The 27,691-nt window shown below is 43.4% G+C and overlaps 1 protein-coding gene across 1 annotated transcript; it reads right to left on the reverse strand.

Annotated features, from left to right (window-relative positions):
- Positions 1–85: 85 nt before the first annotated feature.
- On the reverse strand, positions 86–27,691 carry LOC149281558 (pre-mRNA splicing regulator USH1G-like). Its single transcript, XM_089499181.1, has 3 exons — positions 27,528–27,691; positions 2,157–2,540; positions 86–932 (listed from the first exon to the last, which is right to left on the reverse strand). The coding sequence occupies exons 1-3, from the start codon at positions 27,689–27,691 to the stop codon at positions 86–88; spliced, it is 1,395 nt and encodes a 464-aa protein (XP_089355307.1).

Consider the following 27,691-nt stretch of genomic DNA (forward strand, 5'->3'; position numbering starts at 1 on the left):
AAAGGGTTAGGTTAAACACATATACAAAATGGTTGAATGGGTTGCACAAGTCCACAGTTCATGCTTTTAACTAAAGGTCAATCACTTACAGTTCTGTATCCCCCATGACTGTGGACCTCTCCAGTGCTTGCTTCCGCCTTAGAATCCCATCCAGAATCTTTTTTCTGGGGCCCAACGGGATGGAAATACTCTTAAGGTCATGGTCTGAGCATAGGGTGAGGGCTGCCAAGTCAATCTTCTCATCTTGCAGTAGGGAGAAGAGCTCAGACATCTGCAGTGAAGCCAAGAATGTTTCCAAGGGGCTGGTTTCTGGCTCTTCTCCATCATCTAACCCCAACTCATCTTCCTCCCAAGGCAGTTCCTGCTCATTTCTCCCTTCCAAACTGCCAGCACTTCCAATGCTATCATCCAGACTTGAAGATCGTTTAAGACGACTTTGAAGCATTATCTCTTCATTTTCCCCTCCATGCAAACCATTGGTTTCGTCTCTCCCCATTCCAAACAGTCCGCTGCTTAGGTAGTTCCTCCGAAAAACCATAGTGCCTAAACCTGGCCTGGTGAACAAAGAATCATGTCCTGAGTCAGTGCTGACCTCAGAATGAGCAGAATCTCCATGAAGTCCAGGGTCACTAACAGCCCGAGAGAGGGAGTCTTCCTCTGGCAGAAACATATCACGCAAATGTTGGCGACTACGTTCACGAGGGCTTGCATAGGTGCCTTGTTTTACAAACATGACATCGTTTCCCAGTTGAAGGCCTGAGAGTGAGCGCACGCTCTTTCTACCATCCTCATATATTTTGAATGTTCCTTCTATCTGTTTCCTCTTCTCTAACTTCTTTTGCATCTTAGTCTTGCCTTTGGTGGTGCCCGCAGCATGAGAATATGGCATGGTGGTAAGCAATGTGGCACTGGGAAAACGCTGGCTTACAGAGCTGTTGAGGAAAAAAAATTGTAACTAACAAAGCTTTTACTTAAACTCCACCTTGTAGATAAAACAAATATAAACTTCTTACCTTGGCTGAACCTACTCACACCGCCATCATACATTAGAATGTAAAAAAAACATTGACGGGGATACAATTCCATCTTCCATTCATGTTAAATGTCAGTAGTGAAAAATGATTAATGCCCACTGTTAATACCTTCCATACAGCATACCCAGCAGAGCTTTCCACTAGTATGTGACAGCAACAGCCAATACAATGAACAAGCAGAGTTTCTGAGTGGCATGCCACTTGTTTCCCCGAAATGAGACAATCTCTATTTGCTTCACTGATCCCTGATTAAGGACAGTCTTCTCCCCAATACTGCATTGCATTTTAAAAACTGATACATTTTGCTGCATGCAAATTGGAGCATATATTCTTTTGTCTGATTTAAATCTTCCCTTGGAAGCAACAGACAATGTGCAGGCAGTTGGGGATGAGTTAAATGGGACAGAAATAAAAAAAAAAAATAACTAAGGCATGTGATGTAGAGAGGTATTTACAACAAGTCTAAAGGCTCAGCCCTCCATAGCCCAAAAACATTAGGGATCCATCCACAGCTGCCCCTCAACCCACTGATTGTCTTTCAGTGACCGGAAGATCCATGTGTGTCAAAGTTTATTTAGAAGATATTAAAGCGAAAGTTAGGTGAAATAAAAAAATAGAAATCATCCCTCTTTCTCCACATTGTTCTCTCCACCCACTGCAACTAATATGCTGTTTTCACTGTTATTCAGGTATGTGATATCAATAATATGTGGCTAGTATGATCTTCATGTTGCTTATTGCTTTCCATTCCATGGATTGTGTTACTTGTACTCTTCCATTTACCTGTACTTATGTTGTATGATGTCGTAATGCATTTTGTTACGGATATATCTGATAACACTTTCCAGATTCATAAAGAAATTTATCGCCTGGATATATTTAAAATGGTTAATGGTTTGCATATTAAAAGATGTAGATGTACATTGGATGTAATATAAATAGGTTTTACTTTAATGAGTAGCCTTCCATCAAAAGAGGCTGAGCCTATTACAGTGCAGGAATTTAAACATTATCCTGAATCTAAGATAATTTACATGAGAAAAACGAGCCAACTAGTTGATTCTTATCTGCTGTCAAATTCTATATTAATATGTAACAATGTCAATTGTATAATACGTTTACCTGGAATAGCTGGAAAAGCTCATGGTGTCCGAATGGTCAGTCAACTCTTTGCGGTAACGTCTTTCCATACGCTCATGATGTTTGCGCTGCAGCTTTGCACAGTTTCTTATCCTCCTCTCAGCCTCACGGAATGCTCGATCTTTCAACTTGCTAACTAGTTTAGGATTCAAACTAGTCTGTTTAGCCGCAATAGAATCCAGGTAACGCACACATTCCATGTGGCCCTTGGTGGCTGCCATATCCAGTGGCGTGTGATAATCATTATCCAGACACCAAATGTTGGCTCCAAATGATACTAGAAAGGACAGGCAGTTTAAGTGCCCATTGGCTGCAGAGAGATGCAGAGGTGTATTCCCCCAGATGTCACATTTATCAGGATCACCCCTACAAAAATAAAGACAATTTTCTGATGAAAGGTGCAATAAAAAGTATAGCATGTCTATAGAAATTATCTAGGATCTGTGATAACATCAACTGTTTTTCTGTGGCAGAGAGTAAACAGAACTGATAAACCAAATTTAGTGCCATGAACATTCTGTGCTGTGGACCACCTTAAAATATATATACTTTATTTTGCCCTACTTCATGCTTGCTTACTATTGTGCTAAAAAATGTAACAAATGAAATATTGTTTTCCATAATGTATTCAGTTACCAGGGACTCCCTACCATATATGATGCTGCTTTGAGCACTGAGCTGGTAGGGGGTGCTGCCATGAGGTTCTTTCAGGTGTTCGAAAGCAAATTAATGGGGAGGGGGGTGTTAGCGTTTGCCCTGCTGCCAATAACATTGTGACTTAATTAAGGATTACATTTCAAATATCAGGCTTGCAAAAATATACTACATTTTGGGACGCCTGTAACCTCATGAATGCGTTTGGATTAAACATAAACAAAACCTTGATGTGGACTACCCAAGTATTTTAACCCCTTAATGTCCATTGACGGGTCAGGCACATCACGGAAAAAACGGTCACTTAACGGCCTATGATGTGCGTGACACGTCATTTCATTAAACAAGTGATATACAATCGCTTTCTTCTCTTAAACGGTGTTGCTGTAATGCCTCGATGTCAAGGCATTCAGCAACACTGAGATCTGCATCACGGGCCATGTCTGGCCCCTCCCCATGGCCATTCACTGTATGGCGGGCGCCTGTTTTAAAAGTTTAGGAGGAGATCAACGATCACCTCCTAAACTTCACGAGGCATTCAGCGACATCGAACACTCACTGTCATGATTAACTCATATGATGTAGTGGATGCATGGAAGGGTAATCCAGCAGAGGTGGTTTATTCTTTTGTGTTAGCATTAATTGGGTTAATCTGATGTTGATTTAAATGTGTTTCTTGTGCATGCCCTCTGTATCTGTTTTGGCAAGAGGTGTCATCTTCCCAGTGGACCCCAGTGGTGATACATGGCCCAACTGATAAGGATCCTTAGTTACAGGAATTCCATTTCTAGCTTAAGCGGAAGGGTTTCCATCACCTTTACCCCACCATAATGTATTGTCAGATCAAAGATGGGAACCAATTCTTCGGAAAGGTGTCATATAATTGGTCATGTGATCAAAGGGGTGTTTTCTTGCAAAAGAGTCTGATTTAGAGACAATGCAGCGACCTCAAAGCAGAACTCCACAATTGACTCTCAAGGAACCATCTGGAGTTAAGGAGTTTCCACAGGCTTGCTTTTTGATGAACTCGTGAGTGAGGGTCCTGTGTTTAAGTCTCATTGCTTTTAAGAACTGCTTGCCTGTTTTTTTTTCTTTTGTATGTCTTGTTTTTTGTAATTGTGGCACTGTGTAACATTTGTCTTTTTGTTATTAAAATATTCATAATCCAAGCCTGTCTTTGGGCTCTACTATTGATATCCACAAACCCTAAAAGAGGATAACACGTTACCGAATTGTTATTACCTTATTTCTGGAGGATGTATATATATATATATATACCCAGGGTGGGTTGAAACAAAAACAATTACTATCACAAACTGTGGCAAAGGCTGGTGGTAGAATCTCATGCATGGAAAGGGTTAAAATACTACCATTTGAAATACCCTGGGGTGTCTAGTTTTCAAAAATATATGGTTTGATGGGGTAAAATTAATTAGCTGGCTTCAAAGTTGGCCCTATTAGGACATGGGGGCAGTAGGACCAGATGTAAAAGTTCCAAGTTAAAAAATGTGCACTTCCTAAATGTGGCGTTTTACCAAACAACCCGACAAACCCACCACTGTACTCGGGAAATGTTGCTGAACACATATTGGGGTCTTGTTTGAAAGTGACAATTTTCATGATACAAAAACACATAAAAATACCAGCATTTGAAATACCTTGAGGTGTCTAGTTTTCAAAAAAATATGGTTTGATGGGGTAAATTGCATTGTCCGGCTTAAAAAATACCCGAAATAGCACGTGGCAGAAAATAAAATGGTTTTAAAATAGCAAAACGCTACTTGTACTTATTGCCCAATAACTTGCAAAAAACCCCAAAACATTGGGTATTTCTAAACTCAGGACAAATAGTAGAATCTATTTAGCAGGGTTTTTTTTAGGTTTTTTGGTCAGTCCTGCTAATAACTAGTGCTAAAACCTCTTGCACTCTCCATCCATAAGCCTGTGGGATGAGGCAGTGTAACGGATGCTGGACCAGTAAATAGAGAGAGTTAGCCTATACTTCAAACAGCATGTATGGTGGGGAATAAACAGAAATGCAGGATAGACAACTGGCCCTTAGACATCTGGCTCCAGTCACTCTCGCACATGGCACTGCCACACTAGTCACATGCAGGATCCCAAAGGAGCTACCAGCCTGCAATCCTATACTGCAGTAATGAAGCAGAAGGAAGGCCATTCCAGAGACCTTAAATGTCTTCATATGCCAGCAGAACCAGGGAAGTGGCTAGATTTCAGATTGGAAATTTTTCAATCAACGATCGCCTCCTAAGATTAAAAAGTGTCACTGAAATGCCTGAAAAACAGACACCCACTCCAGGGCACAATGTAACTACTTTGAAGACCACTGACATGCAAAATAAAAGTATGATTTGATGGGGTAAATCGAATTGTCCAGTTTCAAAAATAGGGCATACTTATAGACTGAACAAAATGAAAAAAAGCACATTTCCCAAATGTGGCCTTTTACCCCTAGACAACCTGACAAACCCATGCATGGGTCGTGTTACTGTACTTAGGAGATGTTGCTAAACACATATTGGGTTGCTGTTTGACAGCGATGTCAGCGATTTGGGACATCTTTGAACCCAGCCAATTAAAGTAACCCCATCAAACACATTGTACTTAAGGTGCGCATTTACAGCTCCTTGTGCATGTACACAAACAACCCAACAAACCCATAGGTGGTGTATAACAGTGCAAATGTGCTGTCCCCTCAAAATAACTCAACATACAGCCAATAATGTGTAACAAAAGTGAGTACACCCCAAAGTGGAAATGTCCAAATTGGGCCCAATTAGCCATTTTCCCTCCCCGGTGTCATGTGACTCATTAGTGTTACAAGGTCTCAGGTCTGAATGGGGAGCAGGTGTGTTAAATTTGGTGTTATCCCTCTCACACTCTCTCATAATGGTCACTGGAAGTTCAACATGGCACCTCATGGCAAAGAACTCTCTGAGGATCTGAAAAAAGGAATTGTTGCTCTTCATTAACATGGCTAAGGCTATAAGAAGATTGCCAAGACCCCGAAACTGAGCTGCAGCACAATGGGCAAGACCAGAAGTTTCACAGTACAGGTTCCACTCAGAACAGGCCTCGCCATGGTCGACCAAATATGTTGAGTGCACGTGTTCAGCATCATATCTAGAGGTTGTCTTTGGAAAATAGACGTATGGGTGCTGCCAGCATTGCTGCAGAGGTTGAAGGGGTGGGGGGTCAGCCTGTCAGTGCTCAGACCATACGCCGCTGTATCAAATTGGTCTGCATTTTCTAAAGATGATGCACAAGAAAGCCCGCAAACAGTTTGCTGATGACAAGCAGACTAAGGACATGGATTACTGAAACCATGTCCTGTGGTCCGATGAGACCAAGATAAACTTATTTGGTTCAGATGGTGTAAAGCGGGTGTGGCGGCAACCAGGTGAGGAGTACAAAGACAAGTATGTCTTGCCTACAGTCAATTAAGTGGTGGGAGTGTCATGGTCTGGGCCTGCATGAGTGCTGCCGGCACTGGGGAGCTACGGTTCATTGAGGGAACCATGAATGCCAGCATTTACTGAAGCAGAGCATGATTCCCTCCCTTCAGAGACTGGGCCGGAGGGAAATATTCCAACTTGATAACGGCCCCAAACACACCTCCAAGAGGGCCACTGCCTTTCTAAAAATGCTAAGGGTAAAGGTGATGGACTGGCCAAGCATGTCTCCAGACCTAAACCCTACTGAGCATCTGTGGGGAATCCTCAAACGGAAGGTGGGGCAACGCAAGGTCTCTTACATCCACCAGCTCAGTGATGTCATCATGAAGGAGTGGAAGAGGACTCCAGTGGCAACCAGTGAAGCTCTGGTGAACTCTGTGCCCAAGAGGGTTAAGGCAGTGCTGGAAAATAATGGTGGCCACACAAGATATTGACACTTTGGTCCAAATTTGGACATTTCCACTTAAGGGTGTACTCACTTTTGTTGCCAAGGTTTAGACATTAATGGCTGTATGTTTAGTTATATTGAGGGGACAGCAAATTCACACTGTTATACAGGCCGCACACTCACTACTTTACATTTCTTCAGTGTTGTCACATGAAAAGCTAAAATAAAATATTTACAAAAATGTGAGGGGTGTACTTACTTTTGAGAGATACTGTAGGTGTAAATTGAACTGATCAGCTTCAAAGATGTCCCTAAAAGGGGGCAGTATCACCAAATTTGAAAAACAAATGGTTTTGAAATGGCAATATGCTACTTGTACTTATTGCTCTATACCTTGAAAACATTGGGTATTTCTAAACTCAGGAGAAATATTAGAATCCATTTAGTGGGCTTCTTTATTCGCTTTTGTAGATGAGTAAAATCATTTTCAAATTAAATTCAGAAAATATCCTTGTTTTCAATGTTTCACTATATTTTATATATTTGTTTATAGTAAATTACATGATATGGTAATTGAAGAAAGCCCTTCTTATCCTGAAAAAGACCCAAATATACAATTCTGTGGTACACTTAATGAGAAAGAAGAAAATTGTAGCTAAACATGAGCACTGCAGAAACGTTAAAGTAGCCATTGTCATGAAGGGTACCAAAAAAGGTATTTAAACCTCTCAAGGGGTTAAAATGTAAATGTTTTAGCACAACCTAGGGGTAATACAGTTGTAGAAAAAAGTGTAATTCATTTTCAAAAATTGCCCTACTTGACACAAAGTAGCCTACTGAGAGGTAAACAGGGCACAACCTAAGTGTAGCAATCTACATCAACGACTAGGGTGCATGCTAGTTTTTCCTGAGTGTAGGGCTGCAACAACTAATCAATAAAATCGATAATAATCGATAATGAAAATCATTGCCAACGAATTTCATTATCGATTAGTTGAATCGATTTTATCAAATATAAGATAAGGGTTTTTTTAGAGCAAATGCTCAGAAAAATACCCCTCGTCTTATAGTGACTATAACATTAAGAGCCAAATCCCCCGCAGCGCTGCAGGAGACCTGGATCCTCCCCTCTTACAGCCGATGGCCGTCTGCATGATGCGCGCAGACAACCTCTGTTACTGCCGGCACTTCCATTGGTGCTTCTATGATGGATCACTCGCGTCACATAACCTTCCGGTGCTCAGTCATAGAAGCTCCAGCGAAAGTGCCGACCAGCAGCAGAGGTTGTCTACGCGCATCGCGCAGATGCTCACCGGCTGCCCCCACTAGACACCAAAGAGTCTGGACCACGGGGGGTAAGTCGGGGGGCAGAGTGGCATATCTGGGGGTATAAGGCATATCAGGGGGGCAGAGTGGCATATAGGGGGTTATAAGGCATATCAGGGGCACAGTGGCATATAGGGGTTATAAGGCATATGGGGGCACAGTGTCATATAGGGGGTTATAAGGCATATCATTAGTTGCAGCCCTACCTGAGTGTATTTATGTTAATAAAGTAAATTCACATGTTATATTTCTTGCATTTCTTCTCAGTATATATTCTGAAGTGCTAGTGGGTATATAGACCTTATATATTGGCATCTACTATTAAGAATCAGAGACAGTGTTTTCTGGGGTAAGAAAAGAACCCTGTATTTTTTACATTTGGATCTTTATCCTTTGATCTTTACAGTTTAACAGAAATACTTATAGTAATGATTTTTTCATTTTGGATTGATGAATCACCTATTTAGATGTTATTGAATTATATACTAAATGACCAAACGTATGTGGGCACCTGACAATCACAACTATATAAGCATTAACATGGAGTTGCTCCCTTCTTGGCAGCTTGCACTCTTTTAGGAAGGCTTTCCACAAGATTTTGGTATGTGCTTCCATTTAGCCAAAAGAGCACACGTGAGGTCAGGCACTGATGTTAAATGAGGCCAGACTGACAATCTGCATTCCAATTTATTCAAAAGGTGTTCAATGAGGCTAAAGTCAGGGCTCTGTGCAGGCCACTTAAGTTCCTCAACACCCAACTCATCAAATCATGTCTTTATGGACTTTAGATTGTGCACAGGATAGGGCCGAGCTTACGGTCACTGACACCTGGGTACAATTTTTTTTGGCGCTCCCAGGTAGGTGTGGCAATATTGCTAACGTCTCCCCTTAACAAACATAACCCCTCTAACCATGGCAACCACTCCACCTTTTTCGCCACCCCCCGACTTCCCAAAGTGCCAGCTTTGCCCCCAAACAGTTCACCAGTCCCATCTTTATCCACAAACAGCCTGTCAGTACCCTCTATGCCTCCAAACAGGTCATCAGTGATGCCCCCAAACAGCATTACTCTAACTGCATTAGTGACATCTGGGGCTCTGACTTTAAAGAAGCTGCTGAAGAAGAGGAGCAAAGGCAGAGGCAAGAACAGAAAATTGTGCCCCCTACTGTATCTATACAGAGGTAATTTTAAGGAAAGTAGACTGATAAATAACAAAGAAATTCATGATATTAGTTAAAAAAAATTGTAGTAACACAAATTTCCTCAAACCCAGTGATGTATTCAGATTTTGACACTGAGGGTGGTACAACATAACTCCCATAAATATATACTGAGCCTGACGTTGGTACAGTATAACTCCCAACCAATATACAGTATATCTTGAGTCTTACAGTGATATGCCACATCTTCCATCACCATAACCAAAACAGCATACCCTATTGGCCTGAATATAGGCCACCCCCCCACTTTAGGTCTTTTAAGTGGGGGTGCAGCCTATATTCTGGGTTTAGCGCAGGGATGCGCAATTCGTATCACCCGACACCTGGATTCGCGTAGACAACCTCTGCTACCGGCACTTCCACGGGGCCCCACTACACACCAGGGAGTCTGGGGGTGCATTGGTAAGTCGGGGGTGTCACTTCTAGGAAGCAGAGTGGCATATCAGGGGGCAGAGTGGCACTTCTAAGGGGCATAAAGCATATCTGGGGGTCAGTGTGGCATATCTGGGGGACAGAGTGGCATATCAGGGGTTATAAAGCATATCTGGGGCACAGAGTGATATATCAGGGAGCAGAGGGGCATATCTATAAGTAAGGTGCATTATTAATTTAGGGGGAGGACCTTAAAATGGCTATTGGGATTCTGTTTGTATATAACATATGCTGACTAACTGTATAATAGATACCAAAAATGTTAAAATACATGCATGCCTGTTCATTAGATAAAATGTGTATTTCTTCTCTAAAAATATTTTTTTTCTTTAAAATAGCATAGGATCCAGACACTGAAGGTGGTACAGTGTATCTCTTATTATAGCAAGACAGACGCATACGGTGGTACGGCATATCTCCCATCAGTATATACTCTGCCAGACATTGACGTTAGTACAACATAACTCTCAACATCACATCAGTATATTAGTATCACTTTTTAATTTTATGTGCTGGTCTATTGGTGAAAGCATTCCTAATTTTTACACCAAGTAGTTGTAGCCGATTTAAATATATAAAAGGACCAACTACACCATGAACGTAGAACAAACTAAGGTTGGCCCATCCAAATGCACAATTAAGAATATGAACATTGCTTAACCACAAATTAACAAATTCAATTTTATGGTATAAACTAGGGCTGCAACTAACGATTATTTTAATAATCGATTAGTTGGCCGATTATTTTTTCGATATCGGATAAATTATTTAAAAATATTTCAAATAATGTCATAAAAAACTTACAATTTACACTTTCATCTCTTTATCACAATGGCATTTCTCTATTTATCTTATTTTACTGACATAATAATAAAAGCTACAAGAACCCAAACACAGTGTTTCTCAAACTAGGTTTTAATACTGTAAGGACTTACCTGCGTTTCCGGTCCCGCTCCATGGCTGCTCCCGCGACACTTCCTCCTCAGGCGGCTTCCTGGGCAGTGAGTACCACCGCTACCCGGTCGGCGTCTTCACCGCATGGCCGACCACGCGGCAAACAGGTACCACCGTGTGGTCAAAACTTAATATTGCACGTTACATTTGTAACATGCCTTTATAACCTCGGGTGACCTCTTCATGCAGGACACGCCTCCTCCTCTCCCTATTTAAACCCGGAATTCCTCTTCTGGATCACCCTTGGTTGGTGTATTTTTGCTATTTGCTTGCGCATTAGATTGTGACTGACTGCTCCGGTTTGACTTGACTTGGCTTGTTGACCTCGTTCCTGTCTCCTGATTCGGCTCCTGATTCCTGCTCATCTGGTATTGATTCGGCTTGTTGACCTCGTCTCTGGATTCTGATTTGGCTTATCCTGATTACCTGTCTGACCCGGCTGGTTCTCTGACTTTCTGGTTCCTGTTTGGCCTGGCCCACTCCGCCATCTGGGGTCCTACCTCACCATACCATTACAAATACTTAACAAAGTTATTAGTAAATATTAATTCATACGTGAACTATTTTTTCATATTTAATAAAAACTATGAGAAAAAAAGCCTCTTGTTTTCTTTTATTTGCCAAACTGCCCCCCAGTTATGCCAGAGATTCCACTGTGCCCCCGATATGCCACTGTGCCCCTGATATGCCTTCTATCCCCCGATATGCCTTATACTCCTTATATGCCAGTGATATGCAACTGAGCCCCCTGATATACCTTATACCCCCCTGATATGCTTAATATCGATATGCCTTATACCCCCTATATGCCACTGTGCCCCCATTTATGCCTTATACCTCCCGATATGCCACTCTGAAATTCATTATACCCCCATACACCATATGTGCCTCCCCCAGATATGCCACTGCCTCCCTGAAATTCATTACACCCCATACACCACTCTGCCACCCTGAAATTCATTATACCCCCACACACCACTATAACTCCCCCATACACCACTCTGCCTCCTCCCCCCTCCCAAACACCACTCTGCTTCTCTCCCCGACTCCTTGGTGTCTTGTGAGGGTGAACCTCCATTGCTGGCTGGCACTTTCACTGGAGCTTCATAGAAGTCCCCATGGAAGTGAAGGGGGGTAGCAGAGGTTGTCTGTGCGCACCAGTTGACAGAGAGGATGATCCTCTGCAGGAGACCTGGATTCTCCTCTCTGTCAGCCAGTGGGGCTTCTACGATAGACACGATGAAGGTCAGGGGATGCTGGTGCTGCATAGTAGAAGCCCCAGCGGAAGTGGAGGGGAGAGGCGGAGGTTGTCTGTGCGCATCGCTGACAGAGAGGGGAATCCAGGTCTCCTGCAGCGCTGCGGGGCATCTGGATTCTAGTGTTATAATCCGATCTCTGTTCGAGGTCGAATTATAGAAGGAGAGGAGTTTTTCAGAGCATTTGCTCTGAAAATAACCTCTTTTATAATCGATAAAAATCGATTTGACAAATTGATAATGAAAATCATTGACGATTGTTAAAAATACACATTAAAAAAACATACGACACTGTAACATACAAACTTACCATTTGTGTTATGACCACAGCACATATGTAAATTGTAACACAACTTCATAAATATTTGACAGCATTACATTTATGAAGTCTTTCCAAACTTGAGACCTCTGCTTAAGCCAACACAAAGATTTTGTAATCCATTTTGTACCACATTAACAAGCATATTAGATGAAACCAGTTAATAGAAGGGCTTGAAACATTACAGTTTGATGAAGGGCTGCAACTAACGATTATTTTCATAATCGATTATTTGGCTGATTATTTTTTTGATTAATCGGATAAAAAACGTAAATCTTTCATTTATTTAAAATAATTTAATGAGCAAACTGGATGTTAAAAACAAACAGCAGAATAAAAAAATGCATTTGTAGTTTTTATTTTCCAACCTACCCCCCTGTATGCTTTATACCCCCAGATATGCCACTCCGGCCTCCCCAGATATGCGTTATATCCCCTATATGTCTTATACTACCCTGATACGCCTCATACCCCCTGATATGCCCCCCCAAATATGCCTTATACCCTTATATGCCACTCTGCCCACCCCCAAATTTGCCTTATACTCCCTATATGCCACTGTGCCCCCTGATATGCCTTATAACCCCCAATATGCCACCCTGCCCCTCATATATGCCTTATACCTTCCAATATGCCACTCGCCCCCCAAAATATGCCTTATATCCCCATTATGCCTCTGTGTCCCCTGACCCTGGGCTTAGGAACCCCTAAAAATCTGTGAGGGACAGCATTTTCCCCCATCAGATCCCCACTTTCTCCCCATCTCTCACACTATCTACCCCCTCCACCCCTTCTCACACTATCTAAGCCCTCTCACACTATCTAAGCCCTCTCCTCCTTCTCAGACTATCTCCCCATTTCTTACTATCTACCCCCTTCTCACACTTTCTTACACCTTCTCACTAGCTACCCTCTCCCTACCCTCCCTTCTCACTAGTTACCCTCTCCCTACCCTCCCTTCTCACTAGTTACCCCTCCTTACTGCCCCCTTCTCACTGCCCTTTGTAGTTCACTTACCCTGCAGTCCTGTGGTGGGAGCACGAGGCCTGTGCCTCGCTGCTCTGCCGCGATACGCGCGGCTTCACTACTGAGCGCCGGCATATGACGTCATATGCCTCACGCTCCCACCACTGCAGTCGGTGCAGCGCTGAGGCAGGCAACAGCAACGACAGAGGAGACAGAAGGACGCCGACCGGTTGCTGAAAACGACCACTCGGCACCCCTCTCCTCCTGCAGCGTTTCTATTGGGGGGGGGTTCCTAAGGCCCTGGGGGGGATTTCTTCATTATCGCATGAGTTACGTCCCCCCGGTTCCTACGACCATGCCCCTGATATGCCTTAAAACCCCTGATATGCCACTCTGCACCCCCAAGACTTACCCCCCCTGACTTACATCCCCATGCTCCAGACTCCTTGGTGCCTAGTAGGGGCAGCCGGTGAACATCTGCGCGATCTGCACAAACCTCTGCTGCTGGCCAGCACTTTCGCTGGAGCTTCTATGACTGAGCACCGGAAGGTCATGTGACGCCGGTCCTCCATCATAGAAGCCCCAGCGGAGGTGCCGGCAGTAGCGGAGGTTGTCTGCGTGCATCGCACAGACGTCCACCGGCTGCCAGAGAGCTCCAGATATATATATATGTGTGTGTGTGTGTGTGTGTATGTGTAAGGGCAGTGTATGTATATATATATATGTGTCTGTATAACAACCAGCCAATCACCGGTAAGGTACATCGCTTGCCGTGATTGGCTGGTTGTTGTATGCTGGGTACAGGGGTAGTCTTATACGGCGAGTATAGCCCAAACTCTATATTTGAACTGGAAAAGTTCGGGGTCGTCTTATACACCCAGTCGTCTTATACGCCGGAATATACGGTAATCGATAATGAAATTCGTTCGCAATTTTTATTATCCATTATTATCGATGTTATCAATTCGTTGTTGCAGCCCTAGTTTGATGGCAGATAACTGGTTGGACCTTCTAGTCTGTCCACTTTCTAATCGTCATAAATATAATATTACTTATTTGCACTAACCATGTATCAAATTATAAGAAATTATAAACAAATACTTTACATACTATAACAAATGTGTATAGTACGAAAACATTCTGCATGGTACATGATATATACAATATACCTGTAACACATGTTACACACATATTTCTAGAGCTTGTATATGCTGGTTTACACCTCTCCATACTACAAATGACTCTCCACAGTTGAAGCAAGTACTATAACTGTTTCATGCATATGCATAATTCATATTGATGGGTTAGTAAGAGAGAGAATTGTAATTGAACACATGAGTGAACTGTGACTCATGAACATGTGTCAGAGCTCTCAATATCATGACCTGTATACACTCAATTATATTCGCAACTTATACTTCGGACAAATTTGTTTTTGACCCATTCGTTTTCGGGTAACAAATAACGTTCCCTGCCCATTTGGTTCTGAGGAAAATCGGAGTCATTTTAAATTTGGGAACAAAATGTGTTGCCCGGTACCCACATTCACTGTAACTCATTTTTCGTCACACTTTATCTCTCACACTCTTTAAATGTTTTTCTCTGCCAACCACTTCCGCCTTTGCTTAGTTTGTGTAAACTACATACATTTAAAGTTCCCACAGCTGCCTAAATTCTCCCAAATGCATTTGCTCCTTTCCCCACCCCCAATGAAATGCCTGAACACATCACAATGCAAGTGATTTATTCAGTAACATAGTAATTTAGGTTGAAAAAAGACTTAACTACATCAAGTTGACCTATTCTACCTATCCTCCCTGCTTTTGATCCACAAAGACAAAAAATCCCAATGAATCAATTTTTTAATCCTTCTTGACTCCACCAAAGGGCAATCAGATTTCTCCTTGGATCAAGAAGCTCTAAAATATTAATGTTATATTCTATAATTTAGGGCCCTGTATGTTCTACTTTTCCAAAAAAAAATATCCAGACTCTTTTTGAAGGCATCAATTGAATTGGATAGCACCACCTCTCTTGGCAGCGAATTCCATACCTTTATTGTTAAGAATCCCTTCCTTTATTGTCTATGAAATCTTTATTCTTCCAGTCTGAGAGCTTGACTTCTTGTTCTTTGTACATATCTGTTAATGAATAAGTCATTGGAAAGGTGTTTATATTGGCCCTGCACATATTTATACACAGTTATTATATCCCCCCTAGGTGTCATTTTTGTAATGTACTGTGTATGGATGTAACTTCATAACTATGATCTTCCAGTCCCCTTGTTAATTTTGTGGCCCACCTTTTCTAGTTCCATAATGTCCCTTTTAAGGACCAGATCCCAGAACTTATAAAGAGGCAAAATTATATCCCATGAGTCAGTACCCCATTTTATACATGCCAGTATCATATTTGCCTTTGCAGCTGCTAACTGGTGTTGCCCACTGTTGCTAATTGTCGTTTGACAAGACCTGTCTTTCAGAAAACCATGTTGACCTCTACTAATTATATTCTGATTCAAGATGTATTCTTGAATGTATGCTTGTAGCAATCCTTCAAATAATTTTCCTACTACAGATGTCAAGCTCACTGGCCTGTAGTTGCCTGGCTGAGATTTTCTTCCCTTTTAAAATATGGGCACCACATCTGCCTTACGCTAGTCTATTGGCATTATATCCGAACTGAAAAAAATACTAAATATCAAAAATATTGGTCTGGCCAGAATTAGGCTTAACTCCCTTGGGTGTATATCACCCAGCCCTAGTTTACCTTAACAGTGTTTAATTGCTTAAACCAGGGCTTGACAAATTTGTTTTGAATCTAGGAGCCAATTTTTCAATGACAAAAATTAATGATGTCCCAAGGGAATTCCCCCCTCTCCCTTAAATATAGGTTCACTTTCTTCGAACGGCTGCTTTAATTTTATTAGGCGGGCAGCTTGCACGCACCGTGCTGCAACGTGAGCAGGGCCAGTCCGGCCTTGCTCACGCGGGCCGCACATTGGACACCCCTGACCTAGGTGCCAGGACAAAATTCTCAGTCGCCATGGCGACCTGGGATTTGTCGAGCCCTGGTGTAAGGCATATTTGGGGGGGCAGAGTGGCATATATGGGGGGTATAAGGCACATCTGGGAGGCAGTGTGACAAGCTTGGGCTCAGATGTGCATAAAAGCAAGAAATTAATTTTTCTCAACGTTTTATTTTATTCTGCTCTTTGTTTTTCACCCAATTTATTCATTCAATTATTTTAAATAAACAAAACAAATTAATTTTTTTTATCTGATTAATAAAAAAAAAAAAAAAAGAATCAGCCAACTAATCGATTATGAAAATAAAGTTGCAGCCCTAGTAAAGTTCTCTCTTGTACATTGACCTGCCGAACCTCACTTTCAGCACACCTATCACACCTCACTCTCATTACTCCTATCACACCTTACTCTAATCAAACCTCATTCCAAGCACACACCATTCCTAAGACCCCCCAGCCAGCACATCTAATACCCCAGGGCTCGACAAATCCCAGGCACCAGGTCGCCATGGCGACTGATAATATTGTCCTGGCGCCTAGGTGTTTGTGAGCTAAACCTATAATTGGGTCCAGATCCCCCGCGGCGCTGCAGGGGACTTGGATCCTCCTTTCCGGCAGCAGCGGACGTCTGTGTCAGAGAAGGTCTCTGAGTGGCACTGGCCAGCTGACTCAATTCTATTTCGGATCATCAGGTGGAGCCACCGGCAGCAGCAGCTGCGGGGTTGTCTGCATCTCACAGATGTTTGACAGTGGGAATCCAACAGAGTGCACATCGGGGTCTTCAGTCAGGTAAGCTGAAGTAACTGGGGGCATGCTTGCAGTGGGAGGCTGGGACAAAGATGCCTATGGGAAACTGGGGGCAAAGTTAAATTCTGTCCCCAGTTTCCCATAGGCATCTTTGTCACTAAACATGGGACTGGGAAGCTATTTAGTGACAAAGATGCCTATGGGAAACTGGGGACAGAGTTAATTAATGGGATTAATTAATGGTAATTAAAAGTATGCACTGGTGCTTTTTAGATGATTGCTTGAGATTTTTTTTATTGTTTTATAAAATAGAAATACACACAAGATATGGGGAGGGGAACAAAGAAAAAGGAGAAGGGAGTCAAAAGGATGGGGGGTGAATACACAGAAAACATACAGTAAACAGTAAGGTCCTGTCGCAGCAGGGTAAAATGTGGTACAGAAAATATCGGCAATAGGACAGCAAAACTCCCATTCAAGTTAACTCATCAGGGCCTGCGTCGAAGGGTCTGCTAAGTAGCGGGACCAGTAAAACCAAATTCACCCATGCTGATCATCCCGGTGGGTAGACCTGGCCACCAGATCCTCTAGGTAACGCACATTTTCCACCCTCACGACCCATTCTGGCAGCGAGGGTGGGGTCGGTGAACCCTAGTGCAGGGGAATTAAAGCTTTGGCCTCATTTAACAAATGCCGAACTACTGACTTCTTATAAGCCGATATTGACAGAGAAGTGTGGTGCAGCAAACAATTAACAGGATGAGATTTTTTATGTAAAAATGCAATTGATAAAACATCAAAGGAGGCATCATAGATTTGTAAAAAAAAATACTTTGTGAAAAAAAAGTTGAAAACGGCATATACCAATTTGAGTCAAATTGTTTCTTGCAGTTTTCACCTTGTTTTCAAGAAGTAGATTTACAAAAATGTTTAGTGGCTCTTTGTTTTATTTATAGCATTTGTCACATAAACAATTCACAATCAATTATCTAAAAAGCACCAGTGCATACTTTTTCCAGACTTTGAACACTTTGATTAACTGCTTTTCGTATATATATATATATATATATATATATATATATTTGCTAAACAGCTTGAAATTGTTCAAAGTGCATTTTTTACAGTAGATTTTACTTATTTATGTGTGACTGCCTGAATCTCTGTGTGCGAGAGACACTGCCTGAGTCTCTCTGTGTGCGTGTGTGAGAGAGAAAGACTACCTGAGTCTCTGTGTGCGTGTGTGAGAGAGACTGCCTGAGTTTGTGTGTGTGTGAGAGACTGCCTGAGTCTGTGTACATGTGTGACTGTCTGAGTCTGTGAGACTACCTGAGTCTGTGTGTGAGACTACCTGAGTCTGTGTGTGAGACTGCCTGAGTCTATGTGTGTGAGAGAGACTGCCTGAGTGTGTGTGAGGTTTTTATTTTTTAGTAGAAATCTTGGAAGTGGTTACAAAAAAATTTAATCCCACCGGCTCTAAGTGATGTGCAGCATCAATACACAAGGGGGGCCACAAGGCATTCAGCGACAACTAAAACCCACCCCAGTATGCAGCCACTGAGAGAGATTTTGCATGGACGCAGACTGACCAGTTGTCAAAAGGAAAAGAAAAAATGTGCACCAAATATGGCTTTTTAGCCTCCTGACAAAGCCATGCATTAGTGGTATCACTGTACTTAGGGGATTTTGCTAAACACACATTGGGGTGTTGTTTGGCTGTGACATATACCAGTAGCTATAAATTAATACCTGAAGTACAATATTTGTTTTAAAAAAACCCACAAAAAATGAAAACCACAAACTTTGATGAAATGGTATTGAAATAGCAAAATGCCATTTTTATTTATTACCCTATAACTTGCCAAAAAAGCAAAAAACATAAAAACATTGGGTATTTCTAAACTCAGGAAAAATCAGAGTCTATTTAATGTTTTTTTTCATTAGCTTTAAAAAGATGAGTAAAGTATTTTCATTTTTTTTTTTTATATATTTTATTATTTTTTATAGGAAGTTATATCATACAATCAAAGTAATGGTATCTAAAGAAAGCCCTTCCTGTCCTGAAAAAAAATATAACTTGTGTGGGTTCACTAAATGAGAGAGAAGTAAATTACAGCTAAACACGAGCACCACCCTCGGCCCAGAAGGGTACAAAAAGAAAAAAACAGTCTGGTCCTTAGGGGGTTAATATGCATTCTTCTCCGGGCGTGGTCTCGCAGCCGACCAAGATGGCCGCATAAGTTTTGTGCTCTGAAGACCCTCTCCGTGTATCACCGCTGTACGTGTGTTTTTTCTCGCAATGGGCAAGACTCACAAGGCTCCCGGGACTCCTAAGCCGTCCGGGAGTAAAGATTGGCAACAACTTACCTCTGTCCGGTCGTTCTTTCACGGGCCTCAGGACCTGGACTCCGGGGACTCGCTCTCCAAGATGGCGTCTTCTCCCGCCAGCTCACATAGTGAATATATGGAGGATCTTCCTCTTCGGGACCACGCTTCTATTCAAGATGCCTTGGGCAACTCCCTACAAAGGAGGACATGTTACCTTTGGTTGAAAAGGCGACTCAGAGTATTCGAGATACCCTGTCTGAAATTAAAGCTGACGTGCAACAACTGGGCGACCGCGTGGCTGCCGTGGAGAACGACAGCGCTGCTGTCGCCACCACCGTGGATGCTTTGAACCGTCACGTCTCTGACCAAACTTCGACCATTCGCCTACTTGCCCGCAGGTAGGAGGTAGGAGGAATAATCTCCTCGTGCGAGGTGTACCTGAGACGGTCCTGCCGGCGATGTTGGAACCGACGCTCCGGGCTATTTTTAACATCGCGCTTCAACGGCCAGCTGATGCACCGATCTTCCCGGATCTTTCACCCTCCACGCTCCAGGCTCGGCGTACCCTGAAACATCTTACCTCGGCACTCCAGTGGGGGCTTCCCCTTCGCCCTGATTGCGAGGCGGGATGGTTCTTCCTTCGTCCTTTGGCAGGCTTCGGACGTCCCACGGTTCCTGCAGGATCTGGGCCTTCCGCCTCTCAACATTCCGGACTGGGAACTTGCCTTTGTGGCCCCCGCATCGCTTCGGGACCCGAGCAGGGACTGGTCCCCCCGGCCTAGGAGGAATAAGCGCCAGAAGGTGCCCCGGGTCTGATGGAACTACTTAGCTTCGTTTGCGTTTTTCGGCCCTTGTTTTTCTTTTTTCCTTATCTTTTTTTTCCGAATGTGCCCTTCGTCGCGAGTTTCGCTCCGGTTTTCGCGTCCTGTGGACTTTCTACACCTGTCCTATGTGCCTCGTGGTCGCTCCGCTACTCCAGTATGTGCCTTGTCGCCTTGCTGGGCCCTGGACTGTCATGTGGACTCCTGTTTATTTTGTGTTTTCAGCTTTTTCTTTTGTAATTTTATCCATAAGGCTGTCATTAGAGGCCATCTCATCCACCTGGGTTCCAAACTCAAAAGACTTAATCAGCTCGAGCTCGTGTCCCTATCCAGGCGAATTGCTGACTTGGAATTGAGTCATAAACTTACACTTTCTGTTGACACTTTAGAACAACTCAAACTCCTGCGGTCTCAACTTGCGTCGCTTTTGGATTCTAGGCTTCGGCGTAGTTATTTGCTTACCAGACGGAACTTTTATGAGCTGGGGGATAGACCGGGCAAGATTTTAGCTCGGGCGCTTAGGGCTAAGAGAGCGGCTGCGTACATCCCCAGAATTCGGGATTCTACTGGATCCTTCCACTATGTCTCCAAAGACATTGCTGCTTGTTTTTCCGATTATTATCGTAAGCTGTATAATATCTCTCCTGAAGGGGGACCTGGGCCTCAGACACAGTCGCTTGTGGACGCTTACCTTGCCAAACACTTACGCAAGCGAATCTCAGCCGATGATAGGGTTGCGCTTAACGCCCCGGTCTGTCTTGAGGAAATAGAGGAGGTCGTCAAGTCCCTGCCTCGTGGGAAGTGTCCTGGCCTTGATGGGTTCACCCCGCTTTATTATCGTAGGTTCCTACCCGTCCTTGGGCCCCAGATGGTCTCTCTCTTTAATTCCTTAGCCATTGGAGCTCACTTGGACCCCCACTCTAATCAGGCTCATATCACGGTCCTTCCTAAACCCGGGAAGGATGCGGATTTTTGTGGGAGCTACCGTCCTATATCCCTCATAAATACGGATCTCAAAATTCTGGCGAAGCTCCTGGCCAATAGACACAAGCACCTTATTCCGGGCTTGATCCATAGTGATCAAGTCGGTTTTGTCCCCGGGAGGGAGGCTAGGGATGGCACCATCAAGGCCCTTAACTTATTGGCCCTTGCTCAGTCCCGCGGGACTCCCTTTTTACTGGTCTCTCTCGATGCCGAGAAGGTCTTTGATAGGGTTTCGTGGTTCTTCCTGTTTCAGGTGCTTGAGAGGCTGGGGCTTGGCCCCCGCTTCCTCCACCAGGTTAGGGCGTTGTACCATTCTCCCTCGGCGCGAGTGCGTGTGAATGGCTTGCTTTCGGATGCCTTTCCCTTGGGAAACGGCACGAGGCAGGGCTGTCCGCTGTCGCCCTTACTATTTATTCTTATGTTAGAACCCCTGGCTAATGCTCTTCGGTTGAACCCTGGGATCTCGGGCCTTTCCGTGGCTGGCATAGAATATAAGCTGTCCATTAATGCTGACGACTTGCTCTGCATGTTGTCGGACCCCTTGGTTTCCCTTTACCATTTATCTACTGAATTGCAGACGTTCCACTCTGTCTCTCAGTATAAAATTAATTTACAAAAATCTGAAATTCTGGGGTCCCATATTCCTCCCGACCTGGAGGCTGCCATTAAGGTCGCACATCCTTTGCGCTGGGTTGACACCTGCATGACGTATTTGGGGGTACGTATACCCTCGGATCTTGCTACCCTGGTGGCGGTTAACTTTGCTCCCCTTCTCACCTCTGTTTCGGCGGATCTGAGGAGGTGGGCCTTTCCCCATATCTCCTGGTTTGGGAGGGTAGGGGTATTGAAAATGAATATCCTGCCTCGGTTTCTCTACCTGGTTCAGACCCTCCCTGTTTACCTCCCTCCATCGTTCCTTCGGGCTTGGCATAGGGTCTTTACTAAATACATTTGGCATGACCGTTCTCCCAGGCTGGCCTTTAAGTACCTGGTTGGCCCTAAGGACTGTGGTGGCCTGGGTCTCCCGGACCTTGAGGGATATTGGGTAGCATCTCATATGCGCAGGGTTGTGGAGTGGACGGCCAGGACTTCGAAGCAGTGGGTACTCCTCGAAAGCTCGTTGTTTCCCCTCGAGATTTCTGCGGTGCCTTGGCTGGTGACTCCACCTAGGTTTCCCTCCCTCTTGTCCCACCCGACCATTGCGCCGACTTTAAGGGTGATTAGAAGGTACCTCACTAAATTGGGCTGGTTGGGCTCTCCTAGCCCGCTCTTTCCTGTTTCCTCTAACCCCGCCTTTCCCCCTGGGCTTTCTCAGGGCGTTATTCGTCCTTTCCTTCCCGCCGGGGAACGGGTGTTAAGGCTCGGCCATCTCTATAAGGATGGTGGGCTTAGGTCTTTATCCGACCTGGTGGGGGCCCCTGAGGCACCCTTTGGGTCACTTTTTCTCTATCACCAACTGAGGCATTTCATCTCCTCCTTTTGACCCGGCTCGCCCGCTCACGCCATTCGAGCTTCTGTGCTCGGACGTTAGTCGTCACTCTCATCTCCTATCTGTCCTATATAACTTGTTTTTGTTGCATCGTATCCCGGCTAAGCCTTACTTCTTTAGCTTATGGGAGAGGGACTTGGGCCGCTCGTTTGACTCAGGTGAATGGACCCAGATTTGTTCCCTCGTACATAAGGGTGCCACTTCGTGTAGGTTACAGGAATCCGCTTACAAATTGCTCACAAGGTGGTACAAGGTTCCCGCGGAGCTGCACCGCTTTCTTCCCCCGGTTCCCCCCGCAGTGTTGGAGATGTGAGGCCGGAGAGGGCACATATTTACACCTGTGGTGGGAATGCCCTCTGGTTCGCCCTTTATGGTCCACGGTTTGGGAGGTTATTAAGGAATTGGGCGATCCAGACTTTCCCTTTTCCCCTGAGTGTATGCTGTTACATCACACCGAATTGAGCCTGGGGTCCTACAAGAGGTCCCTCTCTATTCACCTGATTAACGCCGCTAGGGCGGTCATTCCTCGATTCTGGAAACAGCCTCGTTCACCCCCTATTTCTGCCTGGCTAGCTACGGTTAACTTTATATGTCAAATGGAGGACCTAGTTCTGACATCTAGAGGTGGAGGCTACAAGAATGGACTTAAATGGCTTCCTTGGAAGACCTTTCTGTCCTCTCCCTCCTTTCGTAGGGTCTTGGGGACTTCTGTGGGTAGCCCACCGGCCCTTGACTTCCCCTAATTCTCTAGGTCCTTGGTGGCAGGCTTCATTACATCGTGCGGTTCCTGCATTTCTGTTTTATCTCCACACATATACCTGGAGGCCTCTGTAGCCTCATTATGTCTTGTTAGTACTCCGTCCGTCCACCTCAGTTGATTTATTTATTATTATTTCTTTTTGTTGTGTTTTTGTTTCGTTTTCGTTCTTTGCTCAATTCCCGTCCTTGCTGTGTTGGGATTCCACCTGAATGATACAATATGTGGGGCCTAGATGTGGGCTACTGCTGTGCTATTGTACTTTTGGCCCTGTCCCCTTGGGGCCGTTGCTTTGGGCTCCTTGTTTCTCCTTTTTTTTTTAAGGGATTTTGTTATCTGCCATGTATCCACTGGGATCTCTTGCATATTGTATTATCTCTCTGTATGTTCATGTATCATCGCCTTTTGTGCTATGTACCTTGGATGTATGGTTGTGTCTGTTTTTTTTTAATAAAGGGACACTATAAGCATCATTTGCACTGTAAAGCAAATTAATATCCCCATTGAATTAACATTATTGACCCCTTGAAAAAGCATGGTGGGATTAATGAGAATCATTGATTGGCAGCCAAAGCTCACAGGAAACTATGAGAGCACTTTTTTTGTAGAATGTATAAAATGCATATTAAAACACTAAGTACTTTAATACGCATTCGTATGAAAAAGACTACTGTAAGTACAAACAGTGAATGTCATAATATTGTATGCACATATATATTAAATGCTTGCAGAGTATAAGAATATGATCAGAATTGACACAGAACTATGTTAAAAGATACAATATGTAATGTCTTAAGAAGACCAAGGAGGGTGTAGGGGTACAATACAGGGTAAACACGAAACGTAACGTAACATAACACATCCTTATATTTTCACATAGAAAATCCTCTCATCCAAGTAGGACCACATAACAGGTTAGATGCCCAATGATTATCACCAATAATTTTATTGTTTTTATTTTTTTAAAATTAAGGAATGCAGGTTTTTATACAAATCACATATAATTGCAAACGATCCCCAAGCCAGCATTGTGGTAATAGAACTGTTGCTAAATTATGCCAAAATCATATCTCAGATTAGAAATATTAGCAGACTTTCCGAGCCTTTGATTTTTTTTATGTTCCAGGCTATGGGATCCTTGAGAGAATTCACATCAACATTGTTGAAAAGAAGGGAAACATATCACTTACCAAAACCATGGACCTTTGTTTTTTGACTGCTGCTAATTGGTATTCGAGTGATTAAATAGCTGATTTAATTGGTATTATGAAGGGACAATCCCAATGAGTTTAACCTACTAAACAGGCTGAGCTGATTTTTTTCCCTCCACTCACACTTTGCCCCAGCACTCAGTCTCACACTTTACCCCAGCCCTCACTTTGCCCTGCACTCCCACTTTGCAGAGAAAGGATCGTGAAGGAGGTTGAAGCGAGCCGACAGCTTAACAACGAATCGATCATTCAACTAATCGATAATGAAAATCATTGACGATTTTCGTTATCGATTATTATCGATTCGTTGTTGCAGCCCTACTTCAGATGCAGCTAGGAATGCACCGAAATGAAAAGTCTCATAGTCAGACCTCAAATAGGTCTGACTATGAGACTAAGATCCAGATCCCCCGCAGCGCTGCAGGGGACCTGGATCCTCCTGTCTTATGCCCCCCCCCCCAAACTTACCGGTGCTTCTGACTCCCCGGTCATGTAGCCAGGGCAACGGGTAGACGTCTACGCAATTTGCGTAGACAACTTCAGCTGTAGCTGGAAGGAGGTGTGGTTAGCAGCGGGGGTTGTCTGCGTCCATAGCGCAGACCTTCCCCGGCTGTCAGAGATCAGAGTTCCCCGAACCGGTGTCAGAGATCAGAGTTGCTAAGGGGTGTCAGAGACCCTACTGGTAACCGCACCTCCTTCCGCTGCAGCGGAAGTTGCCTAAGCGAATCACGTAGATGTCTACCCGCTGCCCGGACAACACACCAGGAGTCAGAAGCACCGGTAAGTTGGGGGGGGGTGTTAAATGGGGGGCATAAGGCATTTCTGTAGGCAGAATGCCTTTTAACCCCCTTAATGCCACTCTGCCTCCAGAAATGCCTTTTAACCCTCTATACACCACTCTGCCTCCTGAAATGCCTTATACCTCCGTATATGCCACTCTGCCCCAGTGAGACCGTGAGTGCTGGGGCAAAGCGTGAGTGCTGGGGCAAAGCGTGAGTGCTGGGGCAAAGCGTGAGTGTAGGGGAATAAAAAGTCCTGGCTCCTAACTTTTTTAGCTGGCTCCTAGATTTAAAAAAAAATTGTCAAGCCCTGAGATAAGCTAAAATTATACCCCTCTATGTTTATTATTATACTTATTAGTTTCAATGTGCTAACACATTCATACAACAAGATGTTGTCACACAGCTTTTACAACCTCAGCAGTCTTGTCTTTGGATGTTATCAATTAATTAGAGGTTCGGTATACCAGAATGCCCATTCACAGAAATATTCAGTTGCCAGCTGTTTTCTATTTTCCACTCTCACTCACTAAAAGTTACTAAAGTAAGAGATTAACAAATAAAATTGACAGCAGATGGAAAATAAAAAAAGAAAACAAAACTGGAACCTAAGTCCAAGATTAGTCACCTTTAAATTTGATCCCACTCATTCTCAATAACAAAGCATAGCAATCTTTCATTGCGCGGGCAAAATGGATATGTTAGAATTTGAAATTGTAACCGACCTCAGTTATTCAATATTAAATGCCTGTTTTTATTTGGCAATACAAGCATGTCCTTTATTTTAATTTAGCAGGCTGATATTACTTCAATCAGCTCTTTGTTAATGGGAGGGCCAAATGACCCCTTGGTAGTTCTGATTTAAATATTTTGGCTCACACCCTTTATTTTCCTTCTATTGTGGGCTACGTGCAGTATATGCACCATTACTGGTGGTCAATGTGTGCTTGTCAGGACTGGTTAATTGTCTTATTTGGGTCACTTTCCTGCACTTGAAGATTTCCAGTCCTCAACCAGACTTTGGTGCTTACTGGCAAATACCAGTAGTTACTAGCCTTTTGTTCCCTTCTTTATAGAGATGTGTAAACTTCACAGTGGGTATGGTGGTTATCTATTAACCCACTTTTAATTCCAGAGAACATGCACCCGCATATGGGTTATGTATAAAGATGCAAAGTAGTAAAAGATGAACCTTCAGCATGATCATGAAACTGACTGTACCAGAAATGCTATTTATACATAACCCCACCAATCTTTTTACTTTAGAGAATAGGGAACACAGAAATTTGGTGGTTATATCCTGCACTTATTCAATCAATCTAAACTCTAGTTTGTAAAAAAGCAACCCAGGCCCTCTTTACTGTATTTGCCTTTGCCTATAAATTTGTGTGTCCTGGTTATAGCCTCCAACATGCCTACATTTGTCTTGATAGCCGGTATTATATAATGGATCTTGGCTGCTCCAGCCAGTGTCCCAATTTTTGTGACTAATGGGTCTTTCGGATGCGTAATGCCTAAATCAAGCACTGCGCTTGTATAAAAAGCAGATATGGAAGGTTCTGAGAGCAGAAAACCATGTCATTTCACAATAAATACTATGCAACCCCTCCATGTGAGTTCTAAAATAGAGAAAATAAGCTAATGCTACATGTGAGATTTTACAGAATACATTGATCAAGCATTATTAAAAATGGTTTAGGCCACTAAATGAATCTAGCTTCACAATAGTGTTATTAACGTGTTGCAGTATTATGTAAGCAAATGTCTCACACCAATTCTATTAATAGGAATCATAGCTGTTTTACAAAACTCAGCATGCATTTGTGCCATCGACGAATGTTTCAGTTCCAGTAACCCAATTGAAAAAATACAACGTGCGCTGTATCAGTAATAAGACTGGATGGGACTGATGATCAAAACAAACATTCCGCATTCGACTATCCACATGTTGCCAGTTAAGTCTATATCTGAAAGGCAAGGCATTAAAACAATTTGACTATGCTTCAGTAATAATCCAACACGCCGAGTGCATTTCCAAGGAAAAATGTCCAAATAACCCTCAGCTAAGTCATTTTGTAACCCATGCTGGAAACAAAAGGTAAAAAACACATGCATATATGTCAGACTATTATGTTAAGTATGTCAGACATATGCATATTATGTAATATTTAATGCATATAGATAAGCAAAAGTGTCAATATAACTGTATCTGCATCTCACCCACGGCTCACGATGACCCTTAGTGCACCCAAGTGACCATGATAAGCAGCCCACAATGTAGGTGTCATGCCATCTTCGTCCGGAGAGTTCAGTTCTCTCCGGGTCGCCTCCTTCAAAAGATCCAGGAATCCGTCCCGGGCAGCCCGGTGATATCGCCCGTCCAT

Source organism: Sceloporus occidentalis, unplaced genomic scaffold (genome assembly GCF_023333645.1).
Source record: "Sceloporus occidentalis isolate IW3139 unplaced genomic scaffold, rSceOcc1.0.p SCAF_130, whole genome shotgun sequence".
NCBI classification, from domain to species: domain Eukaryota; kingdom Metazoa; phylum Chordata; class Lepidosauria; order Squamata; family Phrynosomatidae; genus Sceloporus; species Sceloporus occidentalis.